This window comes from Pantherophis guttatus, chromosome 2 (genome assembly GCF_059756535.1).
Source record: "Pantherophis guttatus breed Tessera chromosome 2, ASM5975653v1, whole genome shotgun sequence".
NCBI classification, from domain to species: Eukaryota; Metazoa; Chordata; class Lepidosauria; order Squamata; family Colubridae; genus Pantherophis; species Pantherophis guttatus.
This window is the reverse complement of record NC_142064.1, coordinates 241,269,856-241,297,650: the sequence shown is the minus strand read 5'-3', so window position 1 is coordinate 241,297,650 and position 27,795 is coordinate 241,269,856. Positions and strand designations below refer to the sequence as shown.

General features: G+C 40.7%; 2 protein-coding genes across 4 annotated transcripts in view; one reads left to right on the top strand and one right to left on the bottom strand.

Moving 5' to 3' along the window:
• Positions 1-19,726, top strand: part of SLC25A26 (solute carrier family 25 member 26) — a 144,488-nt gene extending 124,762 nt beyond the window's left edge. For both annotated transcript variants that reach the window (XM_034440612.3, XM_034440613.3), the window contains 3 exons: positions 7,955-8,019; positions 8,962-9,035; positions 16,771-19,726. In XM_034440612.3, coding sequence (XP_034296503.2) covers positions 7,955-8,019; positions 8,962-9,035; positions 16,771-16,867 — 236 coding nt within the window. In that variant the 3' untranslated portion in view covers positions 16,868-19,726. The remainder of the gene's footprint in view (positions 1-7,954; positions 8,020-8,961; positions 9,036-16,770) is intronic.
• Positions 19,727-22,305: 2,579 nt separating this feature from the next.
• LRIG1 (leucine rich repeats and immunoglobulin like domains 1) overlaps positions 22,306-27,795 on the bottom strand; it is a 149,861-nt gene continuing 144,371 nt past the window's right edge. For both annotated transcript variants that reach the window (XM_060684228.2, XM_060684229.2), the window contains 2 exons: positions 27,452-27,745; positions 22,306-22,812 (listed from right to left, as the gene is read on the bottom strand). In XM_060684228.2, coding sequence (XP_060540211.2) covers positions 22,625-22,812; positions 27,452-27,745 — 482 coding nt within the window. In that variant the 3' untranslated portion in view covers positions 22,306-22,624. The remainder of the gene's footprint in view (positions 22,813-27,451; positions 27,746-27,795) is intronic.

Here is a 27,795-nt window from a genome sequence, read left to right as displayed (position 1 = left end):
AGATTTCTAAGCAAGAAATTCTTCATGTGGGCTGAGTAATAATATCATGGAAGAGAAATAGAGGATGTTGTAATTCTGGCCCATTGCTTGGTAGAACACAAAGCTGGCTGAGAAATTAACCTCAGTTTCTTGTATTATAATTATATTTTATATAAAAGACCATTCTGTTATTCTGAATTGTTATGGATGTTTGTATTTCAGAGGTGGGTTTCAGCAGGTTTTGACCAGTTCTGGAGAACCGGTAGTGGAAATTTTGAGTAGTTCAGAGAACCAGTAAATACCACCTTTGACTGGCCCTGCCCACATCTATTCACTGCCTCCCGAGTCCCAGCTGGTCGGGAGGAAATAGAGATTTTGCAGTAACCTTCCCCTGCCACGCCCACCAAGCCAGGCCCACAGAACCGGTCATAAAAATTTTTTTGAATCCCACCACTGTTGTCTTTGTGTTTAATATTGGACTGTTTTAAAAAATATTGGACTGTTATATTAAAAATATTCAAGTTGATGGACTCTGAAAAAGGATGCCATATTTCTCCACATCTACAGTGCCAACTCTACTGAATCTACTCTTTCTATACCCAGATAATTTCACTAGCTTGTGTACACTTTGCAGGACCCAGGGACACTATATAGATAGCCCTCGACTTATGACTGCAATTCAAATACATCCCAAAATTTCCATTGCAAAAACAAGACGGTTTTAAGTGAGTGTTCTACAACCTTTCATGCCACAATTAAGTGAATCACTTCAGCTGTTAAGTTAATAACATGGTTGTTAAGTGAATATGGCTTCTCCATTGACTTTGCTTGTTACATTACTACAAAAGGTGATCACATGACCTTAGAACACTGCAAACATCATAAATTCATTCCAGTTGCCAAAGTGTCTGAATTTCTGATCATGTGACCATGCAGATGCTGCAATGGTCATGAATGTGAAAAATGGCGCTAAGTCACTTTTTTCAGTGTTGTTGTAACTTTGAATGGTCACTAAATGAATGGTTGTAAGTCAAGGACTACCTGTATGAATTTCAGCATCCTACACAAAATTGTATTTATGGATGAGTAAGGACTTCCTTTAATTCTCCTCTTCTGCATATGAAGCCATCTTATAAAATGTATATGTCAATCCTGAGCCTTCAACAACAGGATGAACTAAAAAGATTAAATAAACATATGCGAAACATATGTAACCATTGGCATGTCACAAAATTTCAGTCAGTTTAAATAAAGACGACTGAAGGAGTCTTTTCTAAAACAAACTGATGAGAATTCTCCTTCTACCATTTTGAATTGTCTAGGCAAGATTCCAAGTTCTTCCTCTTGAAGTGAAAAAGGCAAGAAATATGTTAGGCAGATGCCTCCGAAGACAGTCAAAATAGCTTCAACAACTGCAGGTTTCTCATCTTCATGTCACCCTTGCTTCGCTGCAGCCACTGCTAGCATTGAATCACAACCAACATCACACCAGTGTAATTCTGCTTGTCCTCAATGTCTCAGATGTGTCCTGTAGAGTCTTCTAATTCTCTGTAGTAGGATGAATGGGGTGCACAGGACAGATGAGTGACATTGAATGACACAATTGGACATGGGCTGAGGGCCTCACTTGATATTAGGAGAATCAAAGAGGCTCAGTAGGTAGATGATCAGGTAAATGGATGGGGTTTTGATTTTTACTTTGGCAGTCACGGTTTTCAAACACTAGATTGTTTATTCTAGGGTTTATCCTTCAGTTTTAATGTGCTTTCTGTCTCAAAGGGGTAGAAAAACAACTCCATTAATTTTCAACAGTTACCAAAAGGGGGAAAATACCGCAGGTTGCCCATATTTGCTAGAATGTTTCTTCTCTTCAACTTATATTAACATAAGAAAGAAGCAGTTTTTAAAAGGATTGGGGAGGGGGGGTAGGGGAAGATAGAGGAAGGAGAGAAGAGAAAGAGAGGAAGAGGAAGAGAAGTTGTCCTGCATGAAAACTGCTTCTGTAGTTTAGGCAAAGAACTGGAAGGGATGCAGCCCCCAGTCTCTTAATCCCCCGGCTGATAAGTGAGACCAGAATGGAGTACTTGCTGTGCAATTCTACAACAATCCTCCCAACACTTTGAATTGGGCTAAATTGTCCAGTTTAGTTTGTATTATAGCAAAGGGGAAAGAGATGCTGTCATGATCAAGGACGCGGAAATACAAAGTCCATGATCAGAGGCACTGATGTCAGATGTTCTACAGAGGCAGAGAGGCTCAATGTAATGTTTGGTTGAGAAGAGCTAGAGGCTGTACTTTTTTGCAGCTTGTGACCAAGATTGGAACTGATAGAAAATCTCAGAAGGAATCAAGGCTAACCAGAGGCAGAGACAATCAGTATATTTGGGGATATACTTCATCCCTATGCCTCCAGGCTTGAAATTTTGGGCTTGGACAATCTGGAATTGCGCCGCCTGCAGTCTGATCTAAGCATAGTACACAAAATTGTCTGTTACAATATCTTGCCTGTCAACGACTTCTTCAGCTTCAACCACAATAATACACAGGCAAACAATAGATACAAACTCAAGGTAAACTGCTCCAAACTCTTAGTGCAGAAAATACGACTTCAGCAACAGAGTGGTCAATGCCTGGAATGCTCTACCCGACTCCGTTGTTACAGCCTCAAACCCTCACAGCTTCAATCTCAAACTGTCTACCGTGGACCTTACCCCATTCTTAAGAGGTCCGTAAAGGAGGCATGCATAAGCGCACCAGCGTGCTTACCGTCCCTGTCTTACTGTCCCCATTTATCTATATTTACTTTCTTTGTTCATGTTTATGTTCATACCTATACTTGTTATCTTGTACATGTTTGACAAAAAATAAAATAAATAAATAAATAAATAAATAAATACATACATACATACATACATACATACATACATACATACATACATACATTAAAGCAATCCTTTCTACTGCTACAGGTGCCTTCCCCAAACTTACAAAACAACACAGTACATCTCTCAACAGCCATGAAAATGTTGATGCAAAACACATTTGAACCAAATATTGGTCTTCTCTAGTGAATTTGCAAGGTCAAAGCTATAATATCTCACCTTAATAAGGAGAAAAATATAAAAGCTTATCCTTCAGCCAAATATTTTAAATGCATTTAATTTTTTAGAGACTCCTCCAAAAGTTTAGATTATTGAATGTATTTATTGGCAACCCTATATCCCAACTTCATTATTTAATTTAAAAAAAAACATAGTTATGATGGACTGCTCTGAGAAGGGAATTGTTATCTGAAGTAAGCCTAGACTTATAGATTGCTGTTAATATGGTTTTGTTACTCTGTGCAGTGTAGAGGTTTCCTTCCGTCAATTAGATTGATCTAATCCACATTGATGCTTTTTATAATGTATTGGATCGACAATACTGTTTTGATGCATTTGAAGAAATTGATGAATGCTGTAGTGTTTTCCACTTCATTCAGTCCATAAAACACATTTCTTCTTCAATTGTGGACATGTCATAAGAGCAGAAATCTATTGAAAGTGAAGATTGCAAACAATAAAATTCTAGCAACGGCTTTTTTGCCCATAAAACTGGACAGCTGCCTTGGTTTCCCTTCTGCTCTAATTAGGTCTGACAAGTTTACAGTGCTGCGTTTATAGAGAGTTTCCTTGCCCATACAAGGCATTTAAAGTCAACGATGACATCTCTCTTTAGAAGTGACTCTGTGCAGATGCTGAAGACAGTTCTTCCAATCCTAAATTGGTTAAAGAGTTACAGAGGAAATGCCCAGTTTTGAAGTTTCTGCTCCCCTTGTGTCTCAAATTTTCCTTTTATAAGATACCCGAATTTCCTTTCTAACTGATGAAAGTCTTTAGGCTGCTGGGTTGTGAGTCCTCCAGGAGCTTTTAATTTAAACATACAAATATGGATGGTGATATTTTAAAATCTAAGTCTTTGTTGTTGTTAGTTGTGAAGTCGTGTCCAACCCATCGCGACCCCATGGACGTTCCTCCAGGCCTTCCTGTCCTCTACCATCCCCTGGAGTCCATTTAAGCTCACACCGACTGCTTCAGTGAACTCCATCCAGCCACCTCATTCTCTGTCGTCCCCTTCTTCTTTTGCCCTCAATCTTTCCCAGAGTTAGGCTCTTCTCCAGTGAGTCCTTCCTTCTCATTAAGTGGCCAAAGTATTTGAGTTTCATCTTCAGGATCTGGCCTTCTAAAGAGCAGCCAAGGTTGATCTCCTCTAGGACTGACTGGTTTGATCACCTTGAAGTCCAAGGAGTCACAGGAGTCCTCTCCAGCACCATAGTTCAAAGGCCTCAATTCTTTGGCACTCAGCGATCCTTATGGTCCAACTTTCACAGTCATACATTACAACTTGGAAAACCATAGCCTTGACTATACACACTTTTGTTGGCAGGATGATATTTCTGCTTTTTACTATGCTGTCTAGATTTGCCATAACTTTCCTCCCCAGGAGCAAGCGTCTTTTAATTTCTTGGCTGTAGTCCCCATGTGCGGTAATCTTGGAGCCCAGAAAAATAAAATCTGTCACTACCTCCATTTTTCCCCATCTATTTGCCAGGAATTGAGAGGGCCAGATGCCATGATCTTAGTTTTCTTAATGTTGAGTTTCAAGATAACTTTTGCACTCTCCTCCTTCACCCGCATCAAGAGGCTCTTTAGTTCCTCTTCACTTTCTGCCATTAGAGTGATATTATCTGTATATTTGAGGTTGTTGATATTTCTCCCAGCAATTTTAATTCCAATTTGTGATACATCTATCTCCGCTTTTCTCATGATGTGCTCTGCATATAAGTTAAATAGGCAGGGCGACAGTATGCAGCCTTGCCGGACTCCTTTCTCAATTTTGAACCAATCAGTGGTTCCGCGTCCAGTTCTCACTGTTGCTTTTTGACCCACATATTTCTTGTAGACGTACGACTTAGCCAGTGGGCAGACATCAACAAAAGATTGCCCACTGGGGGATAGGTACCATTATAGCATATAATTGTCATTGTTATTTGATTCCAGATGGATTATATTTCCTTCAAAGATCTGTTAGCAATTAATCTTGGGCAATCCAGACACCAAGTTGCAGGAGGCAGAACTCATTGTTTTTTGCATTGTTTCCATACCTCACCTTTTAATTCTCCTCGCAGAGGCCGTGAGAATCAGAAATGCTATGAAGTAAAATGTACACGAGGCTGGCGCTTCATGATGCAACATGGAAGGCATCTTGTTTAAATTGTCATTGTTGAATTATTTTTGTGTATGGTCTCAGTAGCATTGTTATTGTTTGCTAGAGGAACCAATTATGGGGGCTTTTTTCTCTAAGAAACTCTACTAAAATATAAACATGTCTATTGGTTATAGACTTTATACTTATATTAAATAATTACAATTGAAAATGCTGCAATTCTGAATTTTGTGTGTGTGTTTGTGTGTGTGTGCGGTTTCTCCACATAGGCCATTAGTTTCTGCAAAATATTGTGTCAGCATATTATCAGATTTTGAATATTGGGAGCGTGCTTAGTATACTGGGGATTTGGAGTGATCGTTTCTATTCAAAGAGTGTAGACCAAAGGTGTCAAGCTCGATTTCATTGAGGGCTGTACCAGGGTTGTGTTTGACCTCGGGGGGGGGGGGGGGCTGAGGTGGGTGTGGCCAGAGTGGGCATGGCCATCTTGATGTCACTCGTGTCAGGGACGCCTGTGGTGGCCCAAGCGCTCTGCCAGCAAAAACGGGCTCCCAAGCTCCGTTTTCGGTTGTGACGGCCTCCTGCAACCCTTTGCCAGCAAAAACAGAGCTCGGGAGGGCTGCAGGCAGCCTTCCTGAGCTCTGTTTTCACTGGCAGAGGCACCGCGGGCCAGTCCTTCACTGTTTCCAGGTTGGCCCCGCAGGCCAGATCTAAGTACCCTCCAGACCGGTTCCAACCCCCAGCCTTGAGTTTGACACTCCTGGTGTAGACCTTTTTAACAGTTCCTACTGCATCCCTACTGTATGACCATAATCCAGCCTTACAGTTTTATGTTGTGATGGCTGTTAGGCGAGACAGCCTCACTTAACAACCCCCCAGTTTGAGCTACCTGTCTGCATACATATATGAAATTAAATTTATAAAATCATGAGATTTTTCCCAGTTTTTACAAAATTAGTTGGAAAATGCAGTTTTCAGCCTTTACTGATTTAAATATCTGTCTCCCACCTATATTTTGGAAAAGCACATGCTTTCTGTACTCCACAAAGCTAAGAGGAAAAGCTCACTATTTATAGATATCTCCAAGCCAATGTTACTGCACTGGATTTTCTGAAACAAGTGGTCTGATCTGGGCCCTTTATATATTATACTGTACTCTCCTTCGAGAAAAGTTTGCTTTTTTAAACCTCTTTTTTCTTCTTCTTCTTTTCATTGCTGTGATTCTTTTCTTAGCTAGAGTGGTATCAAAATTGCATTGTTAGAACAGTAACTTTTATTCCTAATTCTACATGCATTAGTGCTGTTATTGTTTCTGAAGAAATAGGTATAATTTTCCATTTCTTACAGCAGCACAGTTACACCCACAGTTTAGAAGCAAGGTGGGATTGTTCAGATGTAGTCATTTTTTTCATAATGAATTTATTTAGGAGTTACATTTAGTCAGCAATCCTGGCTTTAAAAGTTATACGAGTCATTCTTTCCTCCACACACACCCCCTCCCCCCCAGTAACAAGTAAATAAATTGTACAAGTATATTTCTGTACTGGGAAAGATTTTTGGATAATCCTGGATTATGGCAAGCAGGTTATTTGCTTGTTTGCTCTTGTATAATTGTTTCCATATCCACTGCATGCCAGGTATACAAATTAGATTTAATACTGGTTATGGATCCTAACTTGTGTGAGAATGATAAATCAGAATCTCTAGTTTGAATAATACACTAACATGTTCCATCTTTTTAGCTTTGTCCTTTTTCCATTTTATCAGTTTTAAGAAAAATTAACATATTTGAGGATTTAAGGCCGTGATGGCGAACTTATGGCACACATGCCACAGATGGCACGTGGAGTCATATCTGTGGGCATGCAAGCGTTGCCCTAGCTCAGCTCCAGTGTGCATGCGTGCCCAAGCCAGCTGGTTTTTGGGCCTTCTGGGCCCACTGGAAGTTGGGAAAAGGGCCATTTCCTGCCTCTGGAGGGCCTCCGGGGGGGGGGAGGGAAGGCCATTTTCCCCCTCCCCAGGCTCCATGAAAGCATCTGGAGCCTGGGGAGGGCAATAACCGGGCCCACCGGTAACCCTTTTGCCATTGTGTGCCAAAAGCGATGGGGGAGGGGGGCAGAGCGCGGGGGCATTGAATTATGGGTGTGGGCACGCACGTGACCCCCCCGCACTCCCCCCGCTTTTGGCACGCAACGGCAAAAAGGTTAGCACACGGGAAGCGCGTGCACATGTGGATGGAGTGCTCCCCCCGCTTTTGGCACGCAACGGCAAAAATGGTTAGCACACGGGAAGCATGTGCACATACGGGTGGAGCTGGGCTGGGGGACGGCTGGCGTCACTGCAGAGAGGGCTCTGCGTGCCACCTGTGGCACGCATGCCATAGGTTCACCATCATGGCTCTAGACAATCCATTTATTCTGAGGTCTTCTGTAAATGCAGCTTGTATTTCTTTTCAACAGTGTTCCTCTAAAAAGGAAGGTTGGAGGCTAGACAAAAATTGTCCAGAGAATTTTTATATCCAATATAAACAAATACACACAGAAATATACAATGTTTATACATACACACACATATGCATACAGATGCATTTTTGAACTGATTACCACAAGTCAACGTGGCTCTGACTTCAGATAAATCTTGGAGGTGAAGGACAAGGTTCAGGAGTACTCATGAAGTGAATTTGGCAGAAGCTGTGGGAACTATGGGGCTAAGCAGCCTGCATTGTAAACTAACAAAGTCTTGTTTGTATTTGGCATTTTTATATGCTCAGGTGGATTTGCAGCTGCAGTGACCACTCCTCTGGATGTAGCCAAGACAAGAATTATGTTGGCAAAGGTAAGAACTTGACGAAGAGTGCAGAGATGGCTGGCAAGTTTTCAGATTAATAATTCTGGCGTCTTGCTTGGTAGCAGCAACAAAACTGAATCCAGCATCTATTGCTAATTTTAGTACAAGAATCATAATGAGAATAGGTACATTTCATTTCTGCATTGAATAGAAGAGCTGCTACCTTTCTTTTCTTCAATAAACTAATTCTAGGAGCAAAGTTGTATCTTTGAAAGACCAAGCAGCTTTCTAATTCACTGTTTTTTTTGTGTGACATGGGCGATAACAATATTTACAATACTGCTAATGATGAGTATCTGTTTGGTCGAATAAATGGGAAACTTTAAGTGCTTGACTATGAGCTGTAGAGCATTTTGTTCATTCATTCATTCATTCATTCATTCATTCATTCATTCAGAAAGTGTATATGGTTGCCTCCATATAATATAAATATATTATTATTTCATATTATGTTACAAATATATATTAAAATGTTGTATACAGTTGCCTCCATATAAATTATATAAATAATGAATTCCCTCACTGTGAGTCCTGGAGGTTTACAGAAATAAAATCCCAAATATAAAACCCTATAAAAGCAACCACTTAATGGGCTTCATATTCTCTTGGAGTCCCTAGGCCTATTGACAAAACGATGTCTTCAAGGCCTTTGGAAAGAGTATCAAAATGGAGGCCGATCTTATCTTCACAGGGGTGATATTCCACAAGGAGGGAGCCACCACAGAGAAGGAGTATTTTTGTTCCACTAGAACCAAACATTCTTTATCCAGTGCAGATCCAGTGCAGATCATGGTTTCCCACTTCAGTCATTCTCATCTCTTGTGAAAGAGTTCCAACTGTGAGAGACCTTTGTATGACATTTTGGCTAAAATAATGGTCTTCTTGAAGGCAGCTTTTTATATGTATACATCTCTTTCTTTGTCTATACAGACTGGCTCCAGAACCGCAAGTGGGAATGTGTTATCAGCTCTTCAAGGTGTATGGAGAACCCAAGGGATATCTGGGTAAGGATAAATAAAGGGGCAAGGATGAATTGAGGGAAAATGTAAACACTATTTTTTTTCAGTAGAAAGTAGATTATTTTTTTCCTGAATGCCTATGCAAAGCAAGATATTTGTATATTTTTTCACTTAAATGTTCCATGCTTTAAAGCTTGTGTATGTGCTGTCTGGTGATAATTCATGAGAAGTTTTTGAGTAAGTTAAATTGATGTTAGCTAGATAGTTTTTGTGCAGGGCTATGAACCAAGGAGGGTTTTTTTTTTCAGATGTTTTGTATATTGCAAGAGTTTAAATAGTTCACGATGGGAAAGGGAGGGGGAAAAAAAGCTTTTTTATTGCTTAGGGAAGCCAACAGTTATAATCTGTTTTGTAACTGGTATGAGTCCATTGTTAAGACATTTTATAGTTTATTTTGAATTAAAAGATAGCAAAGTCTTTCCCAAAGAGTACTAGGAAAGTTACGATTTGCACAAAATATTATAGATCTATGTTTTCTTTTTTATTTCATAAATTTATAATTCACCTTTCCTCTAGGAATTCAGGCGCTGTATCTGTCCCTCCAGTTTTATCTTCCCCAAAGCAAGCATTAACTTAGTTAGGCTGTGAGACAATGAGTAGGCCCAAATCATCCAATGGATTTTTATGGCTGAATGTAGACTTCGCCTTGAGTATCTTCAGTCCTTAGCCAACTTTTAAAGCAATCTATTAAAAGAATGTTCATTAGTTGTGTACTACAATGCATTTACCACGTCTGTTTGTTTTAGGTGTAGGTGTGTGTGTATGTGTGTTTTCAAAAATACTATAAGGATCTGAAGTGTGTGTACTGTTTTCTAGCTGCCTTTTATTTGTCAGTAAGCAAACACTTTCCACTAGTGAAATGTACTGCATTAAAACAATATTATTTTTTCCAGTTGTCACAGAATAAGTCACAAAATAAACAATGGCAACGAAATAAACAGGAGAGCTGGGAGGCAAAGGAAATTGAGTCTGTGGATCCTTTAAATGTTTCACTGATCTTCTCCCAGGCAGTTCTGGTGCAAAGAATCCTTCCTCACCTTCAAAGCTGCTTAGTCTAACAAGGCTCATCAGTCATTGCTTCCTCTTGGTCTTAACTTACTCTTCCTTCCAGCACATTAACTCACCCCCCCACCCCCATTTATTTTCTCTCACCCATTTCTTGAGAAAGTTTTTAATCTGTGTGAAAAGTTATCTGCTGTTCTCTCCAGCCCATATCAGGGTAGAAGAACAATGTGTGTGTCTGGGCAGTCATGTAACCCAATGACAGACAGTGCTCAGCTGTCGCATTCTGTCACAGCAGCTTTTAGCCCCAGCAGCCCTTGCCAGCTCCCCAAACTCTCACTTTCATATGAAAAGGAGACACCTGTGGACCCTTAGATTATAAGGCTCGTAAGCTTCCCTGTGTCGCTTGATGGTGTGATGGTCAAGAAAGAAAGAAAGAAAGAGAGAGAGAGAGAAAGAAAAGAGAGAGAAAAAAAGAGAGAGAAAAGGAAGGAAGGAAGGAAGGAAGGAAGGAAGGAAGGAAGGAAGGAAGGAAGGAAGGAAGGAAGGAAGAAAGGAAGGAAGGAAGGAAGGCAGGCAGGCCGAATGGGTCACATGTGGGCCACGTCCACCCCAGCTCCACGAAAGGAAAAAATATTGTAAAATGTCACATGACAACAACGTGACACCGCGAGTTTGACATCTGTGATATAGTGTTTGGATATTTTCCTCAAAAATATATTGTAGAATATGTCATTTTGAGAAATGAAAGACTATAGTCAGCAAAGTAATATAGATTGGATGTAACAGTACTATGGATGAGGATGGTGATGCAAGTTGGCCAAAGCAATGATATTCTGACTTCCTCTTACACCCTGCTTTCTAGTAAAAGTTTTATTTTAAATGTTTAAAATTGTGAATCGTGTACATTAGATTAGCCATGTGTTTCCATGACAGAACACTGAAAATTGATAGTGTAGCTGGTAGCAGGGGTTGTATGTGTCCCAAAGATGATGCTGGTCTCTCTTAAAGAGATGGAGGCCTTTCAGAGAGGTCTTCTTGATGATGTTTTCCTGCTTTGGGGTGCTTCTCTGGCAGGATGATCCTCTCTAGAAATGGCTGTAACAGAAGGCATTGCTAACCAGAACTGATAAATGTAGAAAGCTTGAGGAATTATGGAGGAATACAATTTATATAAAATTGCAACAAAAAAAAATCACATTTCATTGATGGACTCCTTCAGCTGCCAGGCTTGGAACCTACAATTGCATTCCTTTGTCTGTTCTGGGGATTTATTTATTATTTTGGTGACTGAAATTTGTCTGGGATCATATAGTCAGAAAAATTATAGCTCTGAGCGATGTCTAGGAAAGGAGAAGTGGCAAACTGGGGCAACCTCAAGGAAATTTTGGAAAGCGGCTGGAAATATTACAGGCCAATTCTGCAAGGTTTTCTACAAATTATAAATGGTTAATCAAACAGGAAAAGTGTCAAGCATGGTGTCCATCTGAAAGGATAGATGATGAACTGCCTTATCTCCTATGCTGTTATTTCACAGCCAACTAAGAGAAACTGTAGAACCTCAGACTGCAGACTGCTACCTTATTAAAACCAGAGGCTACATATTTGCTTCCAACTGGCACTTGAAGCACAGGCCAGCGGTTTAACATCCCATCTTCTCTTTGCTGATGTTAATTCTTTTTTTTAGTCACTGTGATGTAATGGGGGAATTATAAAAAGAGACTAAAGAGCCATAAACCAGACATAGACTTGTACCAGTTTTGTTCTTTCGAATCCATGCCCGGATGAGTGACTTCCAAGTTTAGTCTATCTATCATTTCTCAACACCTCATAGCAGTATTATATGCAGCCCTACAGAGTGCCAGGCAGTAATTATTAGCTGAGATACTTTGAACAGAAGCTGGGGAAGGGCTTGCAGTGGCCAGGGTTGTGAGTTGAATACTTTCCCTTGTCAGCTTTGGAAGCCATATTAGGCCGGAAGCTTCCATGCTGCCACCTTCTTATGTGTGGGAAAGTAGGAGAGGCGATTTAGTAGAGGGGTTGTCTTTAGACATAATAGTATTCTTCCTGTCGGTTAAGGTCAGGCCAATCCTGCATCTGGAGAAGGAGTGGTCGGAGTGCTGTCTCGAGATGGGACGGATGGTGATTGGAGCATGTGATCGACTGAGGAGTGAGGGGATGGTTTGGGGAGTTTTGATTTACTGAGGGAAAATCCGGACCTCTCAGATTCAGGTTTTCCCAGATGTGCCAGTTTACCTATTCTAATAAATAGAACTTTGAAAAATGCTTGCTTCAGAGTTTTTACTTGGAGTTGGGGTTTTTTTCTGGAACGCTGACATCCCTATTCCTTCCAATCCTAAACTTTAATCTGTTGGGCTTTGCAACCAATTGATGGGCAATCAAGTTCTCTGAGCTTATCTGTGCTTTTAGTCAACATAGTTTATGCTTGTTGGAGTTGGCTGCCATTGTGAGGAGGGGGGAGAATTAAACTTGACTGTCTTAGATGCAGTCCTTAGCTTGCCTGTCTGATACTACATATGACTGGATTTAGACTGGACCCAACTCTCACTCTGGACCTAATTGTAGACAATACCTTTGTTGTAATAAAAAAGGGACAACTAGAAGAAACACATGAAACAATCAAGATCTTCAAAGGAATAAAATTCATAAAGAAAGAAGAAAACAGCAACACACAAATGGCAGCAAAACTGGGCTGCCATTACAGATTTCAGTGGCACAACCTGATTTATAGGGGTCTGCCGTAGGGATGGACATGAGGCTTTCCTTGACTCCTTGATTTCACATTAGTCTAGTGAAGAGAAGGACCAGGGGAGACATCATAGCACTGTTCCAGTATTTGAGGGGCTGCCACAGGGAAGAAGGGTCAAGCCATTTTCCAAGGTACCTGAAGGCCAGGCAAGGAATAATGGACGGAAACTGATCAAGGAGAGATTCAACCTAGAAATAAGGAGAAATTTTCTGACGGTGAGAACAGTCAACCAATGGAACAGTTTGCCTTCGGAAGTTGTGGGAGCTTCATCACTTTCAAGAAGAGATTGGACTGCCATTTGTCAGAAATGGTGTAGGGTCTCCTGCTTGGGCAGGAGGTTGGATTAGATGACCTACAAGGTCCCTTCCAACTCTGTTAATCTGTAATTATTTTCTTTCCACAGTAAGGATCTGATTGATAATCATCAGTTGAGATAGGAAACACTACTAGAGAGAATACCTGTGGACAGGAATCAGGTCTTGGTACACAGTATCAGTCTTGGTATTCATATGAATTTTTTATAACACCTTTAAGCAAAGAAGGGTGACCAAACTCATCTCAAAGGGGCCTGGTGGCACAGCAGACTAATAGCCTGTTATTAACATTCAGTTGCCTGCAATTACTGTAAGTTTGAATCTCCCCAGGCTCAAGGTTGACTCAGCCTTCCATCCTTTCTAAGGTAGGTAAATTGAGGACCCAGTTTGTGGGGGCAATAAGCTGACTTTGTATAAATATACAAAAGTATGAAGGCTATTGCTTAACGCATTGTAAGCCGCCCTGAGTCTCCGGAGAAGGGCGGTATATAAATCAAATTAAAAAAAAAAAATCTGCAGAGAGAGCCAAAAATTTTGGAAGGGATTATTAGGCTAAATTAAAATGTAAAGCAGAGTAGATAGGTAGACAGAGATCCCTCAGCATACTCTAATAAATGTGTTAGCACCTAGTGAAATACATTTATTAAAATACTTATCAAGAATTATTTTGGATTATATCCCTTTATATCTTTATTTAGAAATAACTGCTCCTGATCTGACACCTTGTAAGCATGCCTTATTTATCACTGCCACTTTAATAAGATTTCACAGTGTGCTAAAGCAGTGAGGTAGGAGGTTTATGAGTTCCGTATTTCCATATATTTCACCTCATTTCTGTTAGTGGCCTGAGAGTGGCCTACTAGTTATAGAAGTCTACTATATCCATGGAAAACAACACAGTTATTGGGGAAACAACACATGGCCCTGGGAAGAACTTGAAATACTCCAGGCAAATCTGTTTCCTGCCTTCTTTGCTTAACAAGAAAACCAAACTAAAGTGTTTCATTCTTAAAATTTTCCGGTGTGGAAGGAGTTAACAAATGACTGGACTGTAATCAGAACAAGAAAGAGCTAGGTAAGACAGAACTCTGTTGAAGAATTAGCATTTGAAAGAGAAATTGAATAGAGAAAATAATATTTCTTTGGCTGTGGATCGGTGCCAGCTTAACCTTTTCCAGTAGGAATCTTCTAATCTCCAGATACACGTCTTGGTGTAGATGTGCCGATCTGCTGAGGGAATCTTCTGTCAGTACTTGTCTTGTTACAAATTACTTAGCTTTAAAGCTGTAATTATGGTAATGCAGTGGATTGCTGTCTAGTGAAACCATAAAACATTTCCATCTGCCTGCCACAGCCCTGAAGCAGACCACAGACAAGTGCAGGAAGGAAGACAAAGAACCCTGAATCTGATTTAGCAATGGCTTGAGGACGAGAGAAAAAAATCACAAAAGGCTGTGATAGAATTTGTCTCACATTCTCCAAAGCACAGATTAATCCGAAGTTTTGATTACGGCTGGCTTGATTCAAAGCAACAACGCTTTCTTTTTAGGATATTAGTAGTAATTGTTCTGACCCAGCCTTAACAGAAGCAAGAAACAGACTCCTTGTCACGAAAAACTCCTCTTTATTTACCTCTTGTGAATTAATTGCATTCACCCACCGAAAAGTCCAGGTAAGAGTCCTGCAAAGAGTTAACAGCAGCAACAGACTTTATCAGTTCCTTGTGATAATTGCAAGGCCATGAGCTCCCAGCTGAAAGGCTGCAAATTATGTTCTGGCAAGCAGTCTTTGGTGCACGAAACACAATGAGCAAAATCTCCAGAAATACAAACAATTGTCTCCTACGACAACCACTCCCCTTTCCTTCTATTTATTCCCCAGCCAGGGAGGGGCCATCAGCATCCATCTTTGCTTTGCTTCCTGAGTTGACTCCTTGTCCTCCGTTGTTCACCTCTCCTAACTGCTCTGCACATACATGTATCTGGAACAGGCTCCAGTGGTTCTTCCGCCTCACTCATCTCAGCCTCCAAAGGCAGCTGCCTCTCCGGTGGCTGGGGAAATGTCTGACGGCCCTGGCTCTATCTCTACGTCTGACGCAGTGCATCCATCAGAGCCTTCCCCAGACTCTAGCACTGGCCCAAGTTCCTCCCCAACCTCCTCATCATCCGAGTCTGCCACCAGCTCCACTGGCAGTTGGCGGGCCACAACAGTAATAGCCTTGTTGATTCTGATGAGCTTGTTTCGTACAAGGAAGAAATCCAACAAGAGATGTCATAAGGCTACCCTAATCTGAATTTTAGAGAATTATATCGTTGCTGTTGAATGAGAGCAGAGTGGTGGCTTAGAAATGGCGCTCTCACTGCACAAACAGGAGGCTGTGAGTTCGATCCTAGGTAGCGACAGATATTTCTCTCTCTGGGTGCAAAGAGAAAACATCTGCTGTGAGCTCTGCATAGGCATCAGGAAAGACATCCAGCCAGTAAACTCTTAGCTCCATTCAGTCACTTTGATTCCATCCCAATGCAAGTGGTTACAGGGTTGTTAAAAGAAAAAAAATGATTGTTGAATGAAATGAAAGAGTTTTGGTGTGGTAATTAAGTTATGGGTAAACATTATTGGAAATGGCAGATCACCATTTAGTACTGCCAATTAGCCATTTATGTAATTATTGAACAGGCCTGGCAATTAAAAACTATCACCATTTGCAATTATATTTGCTTTTAGCAATATTGAACACAGTCTCAGAGCAACCCATAGGCGATTTTTAGAACTAACTGTGTCTTCTATAAGCAAAAAATGTAATTGAAAGTGGAAAAACGGAGTAGGCTCTTGACCCATTGTTTCACATCGAAAGTACTAGGAGGCACACTAAATTTTCGTAAGATTTTTTGAAGACAATGGAGTCAATGGGTTGTAATGACTGCTATGGTGTTGGCATGGGAGGGAGCAGTATGAAGAGTGCTGGGTTACAGCAGAACCCTTGTGTTCTTCAAGTTGCCCAAGCTTGCCTAAGTTTTTAAAACCCATGCCTCTTTTCAGGAAACATACACAAGCGTGTTGTGAAAAATAATTCAGTTATATATTTATGAGATAAACCCACATCTTTTGGATATCAGGAAACACCCGTGTGCAGAATTTATGTAAAAACTCATCTCTTAGAATTTGAAAGAAAACATTATTTTGGACACATGAATTTTCTTATATTTGATTATTTTTGTTTTTCTGTCACATTATTTATAATTTGGTGACACGTTTGGAGTTGTTGGGGATCGTATTGGGGAGCCCTGTTTTGGAAGAGAACAGTGATGGCCTCAGGGCCTCATTTTGACAGCTGTTTAGTGGCCCCCAGAGCGCCACTTTTTGACACAAAGTTTGTAACTAGATGGTGCATTTTTGAGGTAGGAAGGGGCCCAAACTCTCTCCTCACTAAGGTGACCCCATCTCAGAAAGTTTTGCTCCCAAATCTGACCTCATGCAACCCTCAGTTACAAATAAGTTGAGCTCAAGTTGACATTCAGGAAAGCAGTTTTAAAATGGACGGGAGCCTCTGTATAGTATTTGTGGTAGTGGAGGGTAGAACATCCTAGTGGTAGAACTTCCAAAATGTTAAATCACTTTTGTTCTTTTCTTCCAGTTTGTTTGCCGGAGTCGTCCCTCGAATTTCTTCCATTAGCCTTGGAGGTTTTATCTTTCTCGGGATGTATGACAAGATCCGAAGCTCGCTTTTGTGATTTTGGTCAAGAGGAACAGCTGTGGAGCCACTATCCCACCCAGCCCTCCTTAATTCTAAGGGGAAAAAAATTACACATTCATAAAAGTTATTCCTTTACATTTCTCCCTTCCCCTTCGTCCTGCCATTCCTGCCTCCTGTGGTTCAGCAGCTGTTCAGCAGCCCGGACTTCATGCTCTCTATTTAAACAAGAATGAGAAATCCTGTAATTCCATTTGCTTAACAAAAAAGTGTCCATGTATGGAGAGTCCTGTTATGGTGGTGAGCTCATGGAGAAGAGTCTGCCAAGAAATTCAGCTTTGGGGGGCAAAGAACCTATTTAGGGGCTCCAGCCAAGGGACTGAAAAGCATTATTATTATTAGCAGTCACTTTAGGGAGTGTGATGTGCAAATGACAGCTTGGTCTCCATGGCATAGCAGCTACACATATTCATCATAGAATGGCACCAGAGTCACCCCAGAGAAGAAAACAGCACCGTTAACATGACTGAAGACTTGTCATGCTCTGGAGGACAGACGGAAGAAGCAACAAGGTTTTTTTTTTTCTTTTTAAAATGTATAGAAGGGGAAAAACCCATTTGTTTCTTGTTTGAAACCCATTTGGAAAATCTAGACCACTGTTCATATCTACAGGTGCATAGCCAGCATTCTTGCTTGGATAAGCAAGACTGCCTTTTTTAATTAGACTCGAATTTCTTTAGTACTGATTGAGTACAATGTTGTATTATTTTACCGCCTAACAAGGTTGCCTATGAAAAAAAGAGCAAGCTTGGGTTTTTTTCTTTTCTTTCCCATCCTTTGCCTCCGAAGAATCAGTTTGGGAGGAGGTGGAAAAAAAATTGAAGATACAGAGAAAGGGGAAGAACTGATGAAGGGTGGGGAGAGGAAACGAAGATGCCATCTCATGCAGGAAAGCTCAAGTCCTCTTCTCCAGGGACACTCACAAAAACGAGATATCTCATTTGAGATGAGAGGCAGAGTGGGATAGTGATGGACTACAACAGATGCAGAGTCCAAAAAGATCACAGTGCAAAGGGGTAAAGTGGCTTTAGTGGCTGAAGAACACTTTGGGAATTTTTAGGACACTTGCAAATCCTTAGGGAGGTCAAAGTCAAAGAGTCGTCAGGTTTTGATTGCATGCCACAATCTGGGCTATCGCAGCTCCAATATATGAGCTTGACTGCCATGATGGCTCACCCCAAAGAGCTATTCACACTAGATTACATTTGTCTACTTGGGTTTTGCCTGATGGCTATACTTCCCAACCAAGCATTGGGTTGTTGCCATTCCATGAGCCTTGGTTGCGGAATGGTGGATTGGTGGATTAGAATGCAGTACTGCAGGTTACTTCTGCCGACTACCAGCAGTTTGGCAGTTCGATTCTCACTGGCTCAAGGTTGACTCAGCCTTCCATCCTTCTGAGGTCGGTAAAACAAGGAGCCAGATTGTTCGGGACAATCTGCTGACTCTATAAACTCACTTAAGAGAGGGCTGTAAAGCACTGTGAAATGGTATACAAGTCTAAGTGCTATTGCAATTTCAGCAATTTCAAAATTCCTCTGCTGACCTCATGCAGAATTTGAATGTCTTCCCTGCAGTTTCATCTTAATCCACAACGTAAAGTTTAACTCCCTGAAAACACAATCCTATACTTTTTACTCAAAAGTAGGCACTGTTCAATTCACACCAAGCTTATTTCCAGCCCAGATGCTGCAGAATTGGACATAAGATAGAGAATAAGGGACATAGAGCCATGGTGGCGCAGTGGTTGAGTGCAGTACTGCAGGCTACTTCTGCTGATCACCGGCTGCCAGCAGTTTGGCAGATCGAATCTCACCAGCCTCAAGGTTGACTCAGCCTTCCATCCTTCCAAGATGGGTAAAATGAGGACCCAGATTGTTGGGGGCAATATGCCGACTCTGTAAACCGTTTAGAGAGCGCTGTAAAGCACTGCAAACTGGTATATAAGTCTAAGTGCTATTGCTATTGCTACAAGTGAGACTTTTTTGCTCAAAGGAACCACCTAATTTACTGGATTTGGTGTAAATGTTGTGTCGTTAAAATGAAGTCTCCTTCAAGCTGAGCTCTCATCCGGGTGACATGTAGGGCAGAGTTCTCTGTTAATAGGTAGCTATTGCAAACTTCCAAAGTAAAACTTCAAAAAACAAAACAAAACATCAGTTTACCCTAAATGTTTCTAAATAGTCCTGCATTCAAAGACTAATCAACTCTGACTCTTCCAATAGGAACTGGGTGATTCCGGGCGACATCAGAATTAGAGACAAGAAAGTGGGACATTGGCTAAAATTGGCAACTAAATCTCCCCAAACTGATTAAAGATAACTTATGTGTTTCATTGGACTAGTGTAGTGAATGACTCAGAAATGGGCTATGTCCATGATCCTAACTGTGAGGTCTTTGGTGCTCTCCTTGATGTAAACTCTACTCATTCCTATCACTGATGTTGCCTAGTTGGGTAATAAAAAAAACAAACTCAAGAAAGCACAAAGAATCCCATCGTTCAACCCTGAGCTATAAATATTTTATTGCTATTCAAACAAGTTCCATTTGGTCACCCTACCCCATTATTAGCGGGTTATGAAATAGTGATAGCCTTTTAAAAAGTCTTCAAAAACCAGGAAGCGTAGTAATGCAGAATTTCATTTTACTTCACCCAAAACCAAATTATAAAAAAGTGCAGATCAATGAATCAAGGCAGAATAATTGGTATTATAAATGAACCTTTATTAAAGACACTTCAATGCCATTTGTTAAACACTTCCAATATCTTTACAATGTATTCTCAATGTACAACATTGTACCACATAGTCTAATAAATAAATAACTTTTTACACAAAAATTAATACTTCCTCTTTCACATTGCCTCTCAGAAGCAGCAGATTCACATATTTAGTGGAAGTAACAACATTTAAACAACTGTATCTAAAACTAAAATTTCCAAAATGTTAATATGGCAAGTGTGCTTAGCAATTCGAATGATACCTTTTTTTCTATGCCTTTCCACATTTACCTTCATCTTTACCTAGAAACCTTCTTCACTTTGTAACCAAACCTTTACAAGCTCACTTTTCTTTAGAAAGCACATCACTTACTCTCTTTATGAACAAGGGGGAAAATTTACCCTGAATAGGTTTCACTATTAGCGGATCCGTTTTCTTTAACATCACTAAATAAGCCACAAGTTGGCACCTTATATCCACTGGACACCTATTCCAAAGTGCAAGTATGTTTATTGTCTGGAGATAGGGGGATGGTGAAATTATGCATTACTTCAGAAAGTCCAGCTTCAGCTAAAAAGCAGATGGCAAAACTTGTCTTACACAGCTATACATTTCCCGCCAACTGAAGGAGAAGGAAGAGTAATTTAATGGCATAGTGATCAGATATTTAAAATCTCTCTCTTACTTAAAGGGAGAGAGTATGTTTTACCACAGGTTTCCTATTAAGATGAAAGCCTTCACCTCCCAAAATTATGAAGAAAAAGGCTTGCACACAGCACACCAAAACCTCTGGTTCTTTCCTATCCAGTTGCTGTAGCAAGATACTAAACTTCACAAGAGAGAAATAACCTGTGCCAGCTGGCCTTCTAAGGTCTATTTAGAAAAATCTGGTTGTTAATGTTTCCTTTAGAGTCAAACAGTCTGGTTAATATAAGAACATACCAAAACGCTTTCCTTGGTGTTTCAGAGTAGATTTAAGTCTATTTGTCCCTTCCCACAAAGAAAGTGTTTCCTATATTATGTCCCTAATATGAACTAATATCCTAAACTAAATCATGTTTCCTATCTTTATTTCTCTGAAACTGGCCTTTAAGTCAAGGTAAAGAAAATAAGGAGAAGAACAGACAGAATCTGATGCTGCCCTACAGACAGTGTCCTAACCTATGTTTATCAACTTTAAGTCAGCCTGAGCTACAATTGAATCAAGTGGCGTTGAGGATGACTTTTGGGAACTATCATAGCTACATAGGCATAAATGTCAAAAGAGACAGCAAAAATAAAAAAAAACCAAAACCCCACACTTAAGTTATAAAAACAGTTTTCATGTATGTGTTCACATTTGTGTCGAGGGCTTAAGTGAACTTAAAACTGTGTATAAAAACTAAAGCAAAGTAGCCTAAGGTAATTCGTGCTTTTTAAATGATTTTCCTTGCTTGATAGATAAGTCAAAAGTCTCTCACAACACAGAGAAGACCTTAAGAATCTACCTATGAACCTGAATTCTAAGTCTGACTTGAAAAGAAAAGAAAATTAGGTGTGTGTGTGCATGCAAATGGATTATTCATTGTGTCAGGTTACTGCATAAGCAATATTAGCAATGCATTTTGAAATCTCTATAAAAGGTGTCAAGGTGCCCAGAGAAAACATTAAAAGTCCCTATGCGAAATAAAACAGCATGAGGATGTCTCCTCTATAATCTTCTTGCTCCTTCTGCTTTTTGAGGTGAGCTTGGCCGTTTAATGTTGTTCCACTAGGATCATTGCTAGTGCAATGAACATTTAATATTTAAATAGAAGTTGGGATTTGACACAAGGTTGCATGCATCTAAATTAAGGTTGAAATTGGATAGATGGGCAAATATTCCAGAAGTCACCATAGAGCAAGGATATTTCAATGTGCTGTCCTAAAAAACTCTTGCTGACTGCCACTCTCTTCTCTGGCGCAGGCCCAATTTACATCCCCTAGAAACTCATTGATTCAGTCATGTTTCAGAAAGTAGGTACTGAAGTATATTCTTGGAACATCTGGCTCACCTCAGCATTAGAGGAGCAGAGTTCAGTTTGCTTTTTAAGCTCAGAACTCCACAGTCCTATGGATTCCCTTGGGAGCAAGTACACCATTGTGCTATCAATATTTCTGAGAAGACGATTAGACTAATGAACTAGTTCAATGTCTATTTGAAAGAGCTGAATGGCAACGATCACGGGCAAATGACACATTCCATCTAATCTGCTTGAAGATTCCCCCCAGCTCTATGCCTGAGCCTCCACACAATTGTTGGGCTTACTGAACTCTCAACAGAAATGTCACTTGCGTATTTGAAAGTTTAAATGTTCAGTTCTTGATGGTGTGCTGTGTAGAGCACTTCTCTGAAACAGCACACCCCTATACAAGGGGGCACCATAGAAAGGGCATTTTTATCAGTGTGGTCTTCTCTATGTAAAGTTTGTGGTCGTAACCTCAAAGTTTTAACTAAAGACATCAGAAGTATTTGTCTTGGAGATGGCTGGGAAGGATTTAAAAAAAAGAAAAAAATCCTTAACAATGAAAAAAAAAAGCATATTGTCAATATTGTATAATTTCACTCAGTCACACATGCACCAAGGGATAAAACAGTCTCTGTTAAAAGATATAATATATATATTTATATATTTATATATATATGAAAACTCTTATGTACACATTTGTTATCAAATACTTTTTTTTCACTTTACATCGTAACATTTTGCATTTCTGTGCTTTATTTGCAAGCCAACATGGAGCCACTGATCCTTCTCGGGGAAGTTTAAAAACTATTTACAAGCGGGCATTGCAGAAACAGGGCTCGGTTCCCTTACTCAAGCTTGCTTCTCATACCTCATGGAGTTGTCACTTTTCCTTTAATTCGCGAAGCTGTCCATTCAGACTTTGAGGTAGAAGTAGCCTAGATAATTTCTGTGCAAATAAGTGGGAGAGACAGAGAGAGCACGCTCGGTTTATTTGCACCGCCCAAGTTTCCTGGGTCCCTTGTCAGCGTTTCAGTGGCTGGACTGAGGGAGAGAGGTGGGTGACCTTGTTAAATGACCATTAGAGACAAGCCGTGGCTGCATTTCTCCCCCAGGTAATGCCTCAGATAGTTCAGCACTTCCTTTTACATGTAACAGAGAGCCTTCAGCAGGCAATAAACAGTCATAAGGCTCACAGGCATCCAAGGACTGTGAAGGACCTGTAATGCAATTAAAAACAACAACTTTTAAGGACGGAATGTCTCAAACCATGCTGTTCTCTCTACCACCCCCTTCTCTTTCTCTGTACAGAGGCCTAAGTATAAGTAAATTCTAATTCTACTTAATCTTATTTGAATCTAGGTTTGATTTTTTTTCAGTCACAATTTAATTTAGGCTGTATCTGATGCTAGAGAACTTTTGCTCTAGGGCAGATACAGGCATTTTATAGTCCCCAGGCCACATCCAGCCCTTTGGCTGTCCCTGTCTGGTCCGCGTGAAGTCAATTGGACATTAGAAATCAAATAAATGGTGCTACAGGGAGCAGAAGAAGCTGTGCAGTCGTTATGCGTTCCTTCACTTGGCTGAAGAGCGAGGAGATAAAGTGCTTTTCAGCACCTGTGCAGAACTCACCCCTCCCCTGAGGAGGCGCGGCAGAAGTCATCACGTGAGGAGACATGAGCTCAGCCACCCACCGCTGCCTTGGTCAAAGCATGGCCATGCGGGTGAATGGGCAGAGCACAACAAGGAGTTCTTGGTTTGGTCCTCCACACCAGTCCCAATTGCTCATGTAGTCCCTTGGGAAAATTAATTGCCCAACCCTGCTGTAGAGTATTTCTAGAGTCCATAAAGAGTGACCCATCCTCGCTCGTGGTTCTCACCCAACACAGGGTTTGGAAATTTAGTAGAAATCCCTGATTTCCCCGCCTTCCAATGGGAACATTCTTGAGTAGTGATTCCTATCAGTAAGAAGAATTAGACGTTCCCTATCAATAACCTCAATGATTACAGACCAGTGGCACTCACTCCCATCATCATGAAGTGCTTTGAGAAATTGGTCTGCCGGCACATCATTTCTGGTCTTCCGCATACATTTGATAAACACCAGTTTGCATACAGAAGAAATAGATCTACAGAGGATGCTATAGCCATCACTCTTCACACTGCTCTGGCTCATTTGGAACAGCTGGGGGGGGGGCGGCTATGTGAGGATGCTTTTTGTAGATTTTAGCTCTGCATTTAACACAATACTTCCACATAGACTAGTGTCTAAACCTATGGACCTTGGACTTTCTTATTCAATCTGCCTTTGGATTATGGATTTCCTGTCTGGCCGCTCTCAGAGGGTCAGATTAGGTAATCATATCTCTTCAGACCTTATTCTTAACACTGGTACACCACAGGATTGCGTGTTGAGTCCTTTACTCTATAGCAGTGATGGCCAACTTTTTTGCCATCATGTGCCAAAAGTGGGGGGAAGAGCAGAGGGGTCACACGCACACATGCCCATATCCATAATTCTATGCGTCCCACCCCCGTGCTCCCCCCCGCTTTTGGCACGTGATGGCCCGGTGAGCCCAGTAGGCCCGTTTTTCGCTCTCCTCAGGCTTCAGAGCCTTTCTAGGAGCCTGGGGAGTGCAAAAACGGCCTTTCCTCCCCCCCCAAGAGGAGGCCCTCTGGAGTCAAGAAACAGTGTGTTTCCTGACTTTTGGTGGGTCCAGAAGGCCCGAAAATCAGCTGGCCAGCGCACGCATGCGTACTGGAGCTGAGCTTGCATGCCCACTGATATGGCTCCACGTGCTACTTGTGGCACCCGTGCCATAGGTTCGCCATCACAGCTCTATACTCTTTATGTGCATGACTACATCCCCACTCACGCTAGTAATACTATTACTAAATTTCCAGATGATACAACAGTGGTGGAACTCATCTCCGGGAGGATGAGTCTGCCTATCGGAGATGGACTGGCTGCTTTCGTAGTGTGGAGACAATAACTTGGTCCTTAACACCAATAAGACCAAGGAACTTATAGTGGACTATAGAAGGAATAGATCAGACATCCAGCCCTTGCTTATCAATGGAGACTGAGTGGAGCAAATGGCCAGTTTTAAATTTCTGGGTGTTATCATAAAAGAGGACCTGACTTGGGGCACTCACATTGCAGCACTGGTCAAAAGGGCCCAGCAGAAATTATACTACCTGAGACTTCTCAGGAAACAACAGCTGAATGAAAAACTGCTGGTGACTTTCTACCGCTGCACCACAGAGAGTATTTTAACTTACTGCATCTGTGTACGGCTTGCCAATTGCACAATGGCAGATAGGACGGCACTCCAGAGGGTCAACGTCATTGCCCAGAGGATCATTGGTTGCCCTCTCCCCTCTTTGGAAGAGCTTTATAGCTCCCACTGCCTTAAGAAAGTTCAAAACATTCTTAAAGAATCCATCTCATCCTCGCCACCCTTTTTTTGAACTATTACCATCTGGCAGACAGTACAGGACAATAAAAACAAGGACAAATAGGCTGAAAAAAGTCTATCCCATAGCAGTAACTATATTGAATTCTACTGTGCAATACTAATACAATATTGGGTTTGCAATTCAATTGCATAGAATGTAAAGGATGTGTGTTTGTGTTTTATTTTTATAGTTATAATGTACACTGAAGATGGCATTTAATTTTGTTGTACGAGGTGCAATGACAATAAAGTAAACTTAATTTAGTGATATAGAATTGTCTTTAACATTTTACAGCCGTAGTGGCACAGTGATTAGAATGCAGTATCGCAGACTAACTCACTGCCAGGAGTTTGATTCTCATCGGCTCAAGGTTGACTCAGCTTTTCATCCCTCCAAAGTCGGTAAAATGAGGACCCAGATTGCTGCAGGCAATATGCTGATATTGTAAACCGCTCTGAGAGGGGTGTAAAGCACTGTGAAGTGGTATATAAATCTAAGTGCTATTGCTAACTTTATCGAAGCTTTAAATAAGGAAACTTTTGCAAATCTGAATAATCATTTCTAGTACATGAGAATCAATTATCCACTTATGCCTTCGTCTTCTATCGGGGAAATCTAAACATTTTGATTTATTGTAATCTACTCAATGTGTCCCAGAGTAATAACTGAGCACTGCTTTAAAATCAATAAAGCCTGTGTATAAAGTCAGATCAGAATGATTTACATATTTATTGGCCACATATTATAGCACTAAGAAGTAGTATATCTTAGATAATCCTGGTTAGAACCTGGCTTGCTTATCCATTAGAGTAAGTTAAACGTTTCAAGTATTTGAGCATAGTCTTTCAGGTTTCTAAAAGATTGGCGGTTTGGGTAGTTCTGTCACTTCTACTGCCCAAACTGGGTTATACATTAGCTATAACCCAGTTTTATAGACACCCTGGAGCAAATGACATTCCAGCAGCAATTAAACTGTTTACCGCTAAAATAGCTGCTCAACTATTGAATGGTGTTTAGCCTAACCCATTTACAAACCCAAGGGCATTGGAAACCATTCTTTGGATTCTGTTCAAGTCTCCAAAATGTGTTCCTATTGCAGTTTTGAGGCTTGAAGCTAGTGTACCAACTATTAAGACCATCTTGGAGCAGGATTAATTTCATCCTTCAGAAACCTGTTTGATTCTACAAGGCTGTATTGATAGACAGCTGCCAATTTTGTGAGTAAATCAGACTTGTATGGAGGAATTACCTAGTCTCAGCCTTTCTCTTGAATATGTAGGCCAACTAAACTTTATGGAGCCCAAATCAATGTGTTAGGACATTGATCATCAGACTGTTCACTGTTCCTGAATTTTATCACCAAATGTTAAATTGCCACAAGCTCTCTGTTGTAGGTTATTTACACAATCTAACCACAAATAAATATAAGGGCTTTTTCTACAGCCTGTTTTAATGTTCTTCCTTCTGCTCTATTGCACTTGTGGCTCTAGGGAGGCAGAAGCTCCTGCCAACTTCTTACAGTGTTCTTACATAAAACTTCTGACATGACATCCCAAGATTGGCTTTGCATTCTCCCATTATTTTCATATTTGGGGGTCAAAATATGAAAATGTTATGTTCATTTTTTAAAGGAACGTTAATTCTTCATTTACATTCCAGGTTACCAAATACTCTTTACTGAGCCATACCACTACACAAAACTTTGATGTAGATTTGTTGTTCTATTGTTTTATGATAATTTCTGGATAATAGTTTTACTATAACAATTTATTTTTTCCCCCTCTTTATTAAAACACTCAGCTCTTATATTCTTTGCCAGAAATATTTTGGCTTCTACACTCCAACAGTCCTCCTGGGCAAAAATGCTGATTAAAAAAAGAAAAACAACAACAACAAGGGCCAATCTTGGTTTTCTAGTTATTTTCCAGAGGGATCCTATGTATTTCTAGAATAAAAACTAAACATAAGATAACAAACTCACTTGGAGGAAAAGGATGGACCAATTTGAAACAGATCTTAGCTAGGGCTACCATATCTGGTCTAGAAAAATCCAAACGGCCACTAGATGGTAGCAAAGAGAGTACGTAGTCATACCTAAGCTTCTGTCTGTCCCTCACCAATCTGCCATTTTAAATGCAGAGATATTTATTTGTATCTTGCCTTTTTTATTTTTAAAAATAACTTAAGACCTTGTGAGGCGAGTTGGGCTGAGAAAGAATGGCTGGCTCAAGGTCACCCCGCTGGGATTTCACACCTGAGGTGGGACTAGAACTCACAGTCTCCTGCTTCCTAGTTGGGTGCCTTCACCCTCTGGATTTAATGAGAGTGACTGACTTCCAAAGGTAACCTGGAAAGTGTGGAAGGCATTTTAAGAAACACACCCTCAAAACAGGCCCATACCTTTGCTGTCTTCTAGAGGTAGCTTGCTTGGGCAAGCCGCTGACATCCTGTCATGATTGCTAGGATAAATAGTGCCACTGACATCTGATTTTCTACTGTCCGTATTCGTGCTGCACTTTAGAGGGCTAGAACAGTTAGCCGTTACTACGCCACCATGCTTGTCGGAGTCCTTGCTACTGGGAGTATTTGGCGTCATGGCCTCTGCAGCCAGAGAATAGTAATCCGGGCCCTTGGGATAAACGTTGATATCCACGCTTCCATCGCAGTCCGTATATGCGGCAGGCAAGCTATAGGCTTGAAACAGAAAGGAAAACAAATGTAACAAATTGGAACTATATTCAGAT